This window comes from Lolium perenne, chromosome 1 (genome assembly GCF_019359855.2).
Source record: "Lolium perenne isolate Kyuss_39 chromosome 1, Kyuss_2.0, whole genome shotgun sequence".
NCBI classification, from domain to species: Eukaryota; Viridiplantae; Streptophyta; class Magnoliopsida; order Poales; family Poaceae; genus Lolium; species Lolium perenne.
This window is the reverse complement of record NC_067244.2, coordinates 189,422,477-189,430,059: the sequence shown is the minus strand read 5'-3', so window position 1 is coordinate 189,430,059 and position 7,583 is coordinate 189,422,477. Positions and strand designations below refer to the sequence as shown.

The 7,583-nt window shown below is 46.5% G+C and overlaps 1 protein-coding gene across 1 annotated transcript; it reads left to right on the top strand.

Moving 5' to 3' along the window:
- The first annotated feature begins 1,968 nt into the window (after positions 1 to 1,968).
- On the top strand, positions 1,969 to 6,836 carry LOC127316403 (uncharacterized). The gene is made up of 7 exons (XM_051346794.2): positions 1,969 to 2,496; positions 2,888 to 3,327; positions 4,386 to 4,538; positions 5,303 to 5,395; positions 5,892 to 5,950; positions 6,337 to 6,430; positions 6,580 to 6,836. Exons 1-7 carry the CDS (start codon positions 2,058 to 2,060, stop codon positions 6,790 to 6,792), a joined length of 1,491 nt encoding a protein of 496 aa, XP_051202754.1. The 5' UTR covers positions 1,969 to 2,057; the 3' UTR covers positions 6,793 to 6,836.
- Positions 6,837 to 7,583: the final 747 nt, after the last annotated feature.

Below are 7,583 nucleotides of genomic sequence, written 5' to 3'. Positions count from 1 at the left end.
AGCGGCGACAGGGGCGCGGTGGGCAGCTCGGGCGGATGCTCAGTGCGGAGGTGGCCTGCGCGTGGTGTGATGCGGAGCAAGGGCAGCGACGGGTGGGATCGGTGGCTGCGTGCGGCCGGCGGGAGTTTGGCCGGAAGCCTGCGCGTGTAGGTGGCCAGCGGCAGTGCGGCGCGGGAGCTGGTTGTGGGGCGCGCGGGCGGCCAGAAGCAGGGGCAACGAGGTGGGCTGGTGAGGCGGCGGCGCGGTGGGCCAGGTGTGGCGACGGGCGAGTCTGCTGTTCGTTCTCCCGAGGAACACGCGAGAACAGGAAGAAAAATGGCCTCAAAACACCTCAGATCCGAGCGAAATTTGATGAAATTGGAGGGGAAAAGATGGGGGAAACATAGATCAGCACCAAAGACATCAAATCCGTGGATCAAAACCACAAAAACGCAACAAATTCGCAGATCCAATTTCGAGCTATTTTTTGGGGCAATTTTTGGGGAAAATTTTTGGGTGAAATTGGAGAGATTCGAGGGTCAAATTCGTGGCAACATTTGCTCTGATATCATATGATGCGGTCTAAGACCCCGTGTGTGGCCCGATCTCGCGGATTGACTTCGAAACCAAGGGGAGAGATGGGAGAACGCGAGGAACACGAAGAACGCGACGAACACGAGGAACTCCGAGACTCACGCACGCACACCAACCCGATACACCCGATGCTTACCTCCGTGGCTCGATGGACCACGCCAATAGAATCTCCGAGGAAGAGGCACGAGGCGGGAATTCCGGAGAGAGATTGGGGTTGGAGAAGAAGAGCTTGATGAGGGAGAGAGAGTAGCTTGTACTAGAATCTCACTCAACAAGATCCAAATCAACAACCAAGGTGCCTTGATTACAGAGGGATGATAACCCTAGGGAGACTAAGCTCAAAGGTAGGTTTGAGTTCAAAACAAGTCTAAAGAGGTAAAGGGGCGTCTAGGGTGCTTATATAGTCTTACAAGGCGTCACGGGCCGAAAAGGTACAAAGGAAACAAGTTCGGGCCGATTTGACGACTTAAGTCGTGCAGACCGGTCAGGAGGCCGGTCGAGCCGGGCTGGGGCAGGCGAGCCGGTCCGGAGCACTGGGACCGGCGGCAACCGGACGAGGTTCCGGGGCCGGGATAGCGCCGGATGGCACAAGCGGGAATCCGGTTTGGACCGGGTGGCCCGGTCGAGGCCGGTCGACCGGGTTACGGACCGGCCGGCCAACTTCTCTTCGTTGTGCTCTTCGGGCGACTTCCGGTCCAGCTCCATGTCCATCTTCACGTCCAGCTGCTCCTCTCCTCCCTTTGACCATGGTGTGTCCTCCTCTCCGTGATCTTGATGCTCCTTGTACCTAATGACACATAGCACGTCGGCATGAGGTAGTAATCCATCCAAAGGGGTACCGAGATCAAGGGTGGTAAGGAGCGAGTTCACCTCATCATGAAGAGCTTTAACTCGGGCTCGCGTCATTGGTCCACTTGGGGGACTTGTTGGTCTTGGTGTGGGAGTGACCGAAGGCCACCCCGCATCACGGCGGCATCCAGCATGCATAGGCTCGCGTTGCGTCTCCGGCAGTAAAAGAGACCATTCGTGGATCCAGTGTGAAACCATACGGGTAACCTGTAAAAAATTAGAGTTCGTGCTCTTGTTAAAGACAATATCATTACGGTAGTTCCATATAGCCCACATGAGTGCGCAAAACCAATTCTAATTCTGAACTTGGACACTTTGTCAACTCCGTTTAACCAATTTCCAAACATATTTGTAACATTTTTTGGAGGAACAATATTAAAAGTAAATTGAATAATTCTCCAAATAAGTTTAGCGAAACAAGACTGACGACTGTGGAGTCTTGTTTTCATTTAAATCTTTCTCGGCTCTTGCGACCTAAAATCAACCGCGCATTTGGTCCGCGCAGGGCGTGCACACTTGGACCAGCTCAATCGCCGCGCCGGCCACGGATAAGTTAGCAGACGCTTGGCTTGTCGCGTTCCGGCCGTCGTCACCAAGCACCTCTCATCCGCCGGGGGCCGCACTGCCGCCAAGCAATGGCCGCGGCAGCGGCAGCGGCAGCAGGCGCGGCGTCCTCCCTTGTCCCCTCCACGTCCCCGCGCCGCCTCCCCTTCCGTCCCATCCGCAGACCACTACTAGCCGCCACCCCCAAGAACACCCTGACGGCGCAGCCACCCCGCCTCCTGCACCCCCTCGCCGCGTCCCCCTCGTCGCCGCCTCCGCCTCCGCCCGAGGATGCTGAGACGACAGACCCCGTCAAGCTCGCCTTCGCCCGCGCGGCCGCCTACAAGAAGGAGAGGGCCAACCCGACACCCAAGCCTCCGCCACCGCCACCGCCGCCCACTCCCCCTCCGCCACAGCCTTCGGCGAAGGAGTCCGGAGGCGGCGGCGGCAAGGGGGCCTTCGAACGGGCGCTGGAGTACAGGAACGGCGACGGCGGCGGCTCTGCGCCTCTCGGTGCGTCGCCGACTTTTGGTGAGTGGAGGCGCGAAACTAACTTCTCGCTAATTTGGTTTGCGCCGTCTCTGAAAATGCTGTTCGCCACTAGGATAGAGGAACTGTTGTAACCGCAAGAAAATGCTTGTTTCATAGTTTGCGCCTTGCGCGTGTGTGCTTTGAATTGGAATAAGTTAGAATCGCTAAATCGGAATGTTGTCAATGCCTCCTTGTTTCAGTTTTTCCCCTTATGTTCTTACCGTGTGGTTTTATTGCTGGTGAAAATGTGTGTGCGTGTGTTGGGGGTGGGGTAGAGTCGAGGGTATTGAAAGATCATTATTTAACTTGAATTGTATTATCGTTAAGTGCTCTTTGCATTGCTTAAGTAGTTAATTTTCACTGTCATCCATGGTACTTATTTTATTTTCAGGCCAAAGCGCGTTCGCTGGTAAAGACGGTGCATTCGGCAAAGCGGCGAAAAAGAAGGGGGGCTATGTGTACGATGACACGGATTTTCTGGGCCTCGACTTTTTCGAGAAGAAACGCTATCAAGGTCCACCTCCAGGGCTGTCTGGAGCAGTTGATCCTTTTTCAAACGATGAAGATTTTCCTGAGGTGGAGATAGTAATTGGCGATCCTAGTAGATTTGGAAAGTCGCGCCGTTTAACAGAAAATCAACCAGCAGTAGATGATAGCGTGTCTGAGGAAGCTTCAAGTTCAACAAGCGGCCAACAAAATGGCGATTTCAAGGCTGGGGAGACACCACCTTCAACTGCTCTACAGCCAGAAGATGATGAAAAATCGGAATTCTACAAACCCAGGGTTACATCATGGGGGATGTTTCCACGGCCACAAGATATTTCAAAAGCGGTAAATATGCCCTGCAATTTGCTTCTGGATATACGTTTTAATTTGTATGGTTACTTCATTTTACAGCGAACTTCTATTCGGAGAACAGAAAGACTGATTTTTATTAGAACAAAATGATATAATACAGCACTTTGCATAATGTATTAATACCCCAACTACCCTCTGAATATTCTTAGCTTCGTGTGGCGAAAGTGATAAACATTTTTTATACCTGGTGACATTTTTTTGGCGTTGGCAACTGAACCTAAAGGTTTTCTGGAGTCACACCTATTTCTTTAAACAAAACCCTGTTGTTATCATGCTAAATTTGCATTGTCCTGTTTTACTGCTTACCTACTATAACTAATCTTGCAATCACCTTTCAATGTACCACTTGTTTATCCATTGGTACTATTCAGTATGCAAGGGTACCCACGCAAATTGTGAATTATTTACCCTAATACTCCCTCCGATCCATAATCAGTGGCATGGCTTTAGTTCAAACTTGAACTAAAGCCAAGACACTTATTATGGATTGGAGGGAGTATTATTTTTACAGGACAACCATTCGTCTGATCTCTAAAAGAACTATTTGTGACAAAGCATTACCAATGCTCGGTTCTTTTTCTGGTCATATTGTATGCATAATTAAGGAAATCAAGGAATCATCCACCATTGCTCTAGGCCATTGACCAGGAACCACCATTGCAAAGGAGTTGGAATGGGAACATGACATACATGTGGAACTGGTTTGGACTGTTAATAAATTTTTGATATATTGGCATGTCTGAAATACAAGATAAAGACGCTTCTAAAACTTTCAGTCTGTGTTGCTTTTTGCTTGTTTGACTGATATTTTAGCAACAGCATCTGAAATACAGTTGAAACTGATGTTGTATTGTGGACTTCTCCACATTTAATTGGCTTGTTTTTACTTAAAAACTCCATGTATTAAAATCGATTCCATTTTATGATCATTAGCATTATTTATGTTATATAATTCGATTAAAGAATAATATATGCTTGTGGTAGCGCTGCCAATTCCACTTAGGATTTTTCTAATTACACTTGTTCATTAGTATGGGGGTGGGAGAAATATAAGCCTCGGTGGAGAGACTCAAAGTGCTGAAGAGAAGGCAGCTAAAGATAAGCGTACCAGAGAACTCCTAGCTGCATATATGGGTGGACGAAACAAGACACTTGATGCCAAAACCAAGGCAGAGTGCACCCAGGTACAGGACTGAAACACAATTCCTTTTATACTAATTGGCAACTGTTTGTTAATTAAGTACCTGTGAGCACTCTATGTGTGTGTGTATTCCTATGTCACAGGAGGAATCCTTAATTGGTTGATCTGCACTGTGACCGTGAACTTGAAGGGTACATTGTACCTATTTTGTGGCTCAAAAGAGAACATACAAGTATTTGTTCTTTCATGAATCAACTTCTTGATCAAGTAACCAACTTTTGTTTTGCTAGGGGTCTTCACACATAGAATGCACACAGCCATTTTTGGCTAGTGAACTGTAATGGCAGTGAAGGATTTGAGGAAATGTCTGATGTTGTTTGGCAATAATATTATAATCAGTCAGACGATGAATAAGAACAACAGCTAATTAAGAAGTTTAACTGGAGGTTATTGAATATTTGGTGCCAAATAATGCTTTCTGTTAGTACCTTTCCGTTTATGGACAACTGCCAAATAGTTGATGATTTTACAAGTTAATCACTGCAGTATATGCGTTAGTTCGATGACGATTTTATTCTGCTCTGAGATGAGCCATACAGATATTATTTGTATATGAATAAGTTTTACTTATGAATATTGGTAGAAATGGAAAATCACATTCAGGGCTTGAAGTTATTTGCCAGTTTGTCCTTTTGAACCCCATGTTAATCCATACGGTTGTACCTGTTACTTCTTTAATTTCATGTGTCTTTGCTGTTTGCATACTTCGGCAACGATCATAGAATTTGTATATTTTACATGTTTAAGGCATTGAAGGAAGGTGATGAGCTTATGAATGCTGGAAGGCTGAAACAAGCTTTGCCTTATTATGAAAAAGTGATGCAGGCTGCAGACTTTAAGGTACCCTTTTGCGGAATCGATATTATGTATGTAGATATCTCTAGCTGCATCGTTTTTTTTCTGATTTTGGCTTATGGTAAGTTGACCTCTCATCTACAAACTTCGTGATTTTGAGAAATGCAGAATTCAGAAAGCCATGTCCTCTACAATTTGCTGGATACGAAAAAATACACTCTTTTGACATAACTTGCTGCACGTCGTACTATTTGCTAGAATATGAGTATTTGTTCCTATTTGTTTTTTCCTATTTTGTTAGGATGTAGCTACAAAATGAATAAAAGTGAGGTTTGTTATAGATATGTTGTGCATCTTAGTGATCCTTAAAATTAAACAGAAATGCAGCATCATCTTGCATTATATGCTTCAGTTCAGATGCAAAACATCTCTATTTTTATTTGTCAAGCATATGTTCTAATTTGCCGGTATTCCCGCATCATCTTGTTGTCGTTTTTTAGTTTTCTGTCTTGTCTTTTTACTCCAAATAAGTTACATGCAGACCGAACTCCATGGAATGGCTGCTTTGCAGTGGTCCATCTGTCTAGATTCACTCTGCAGGTAGTTCCCTTTGTTCCCGATGTCTTTTAATTCATCAAGCATGCATGTTTTTAATGTTAAGGTACACAAAATCAATGTAACCATCCCAATCCCTTGATTTTTTTAGATAACCCCAATCTCCGATCATACAAGCGTATATTCTCCTGTTTTGGAACTGCCGTTTTATGTTGTATACTATGGTTCCTTTATGGCTGTATGTGAATATCCATGTCCATGCCCTTGTTTTGGTGTGCAGATTTTCACGTATGTGCAATGAAATTTTACATCACAGTAGTTGAAAGATGCATCCATACCGTCAGTGATTTTGAAATTAATTTGTGTGATTTCCCTATCTAAGATTCTGTCTTTGCTGCATGTATTTTCCACGGAACATCTTGCTTTGATAGGTCCAAGGAAGCCATGAGCATGTACAGCAAGCTCAAATACCACCCAAACACTCTAGTTAGCAAGAAGGCAAAAATGTTCATGTTCAGCTTCCAGGTAAAGCTTCTCAAATGCGTACACAACGTCTCTCTGGCCCCTTTCAGACAGGCTTCGAACACGAGGGCCTAGGGGTGGTATAATATCGTAAATTCTGCGTTGGCCATCCATCTAATCGACTGTTACTTTTTTTTTTCTGTCACACGAAGGCGGCGGACTTCCTGAAGGTCGATGGCATCCCCGTGCCCCGGAACACAGGCTACGAGGGGTACTTCGACCAGTTCGGCGGCCAGAGGAACTACTACGCGAACCCTGACGAGCCCGAGGTGGGGATTCGGCAGATCATCCCGTACATGATCTTTCTTGCCTCCCCTATCTTCTTCGTTGCTTTTGTTGCTCTGAGAAAATCGTTTATGTTGTAAAAAGAACACCAGGAAAGCGTATGTTCCAGTCTCTGTCATCTTAATGCTCGGCGTTGTTCTTTCCTTTTTTTTTGGGCGCTTTGTTGGAGTGTATGTGGCCTACATTCATTGCGATCAAGGGCCGGTAGCCCGTTTTGGGTGGTCGAAAACGTATGCCTTGTCAAAGTTGCCAATATCGCTGCGGTCACACTTCAGTTATTACCACTGTTATTGTAAATCCAATGGCATAGTTGTGGGAACAGACCTGGTTTTGACTGAGACGATCGACATAGTGCGCCTTGTTTGGTAACAGTAGGTACACTTGTGTTCAGTGAAAAAGAGTTTGTTTGTGAGGTTCAGTGCAGGATGCCTTCTCAAAATATTGATCGTCTGATGTGAGGGATGTACGTCCATGTTGCACTCTCTGCAACAAAATTAACCGTAAAATGGAACATCAGTCTGAAAATGCGAAAAGGCAGTACCGGTGAGGTGGTGACTGCCATTAGGTCAACTTCGCAACACTAATGCCGCTCATCGGCCGATTTGTTGTACTCCTCTTGGATGATTAACCATCTCTCTTGGAGAAATACGTCAACTTCGCAACACCAATGCCGCTCATCGGCCGATTTGCAAGATACCCGTACACACCGCATATTTCGGTGCACTCCTCTTGAATGATTAACCATCCCCGATGTCGCGAGCGCCTGGAGTCGAAGAGGCGTCAGTGCAGGCTCCCGGTCGAGATTGAGTTTGTCGAAGAGGCGTCCGGCTACGATGGCGCTTGAGACCTGGCCCATGGCGGCGGTGAGCAC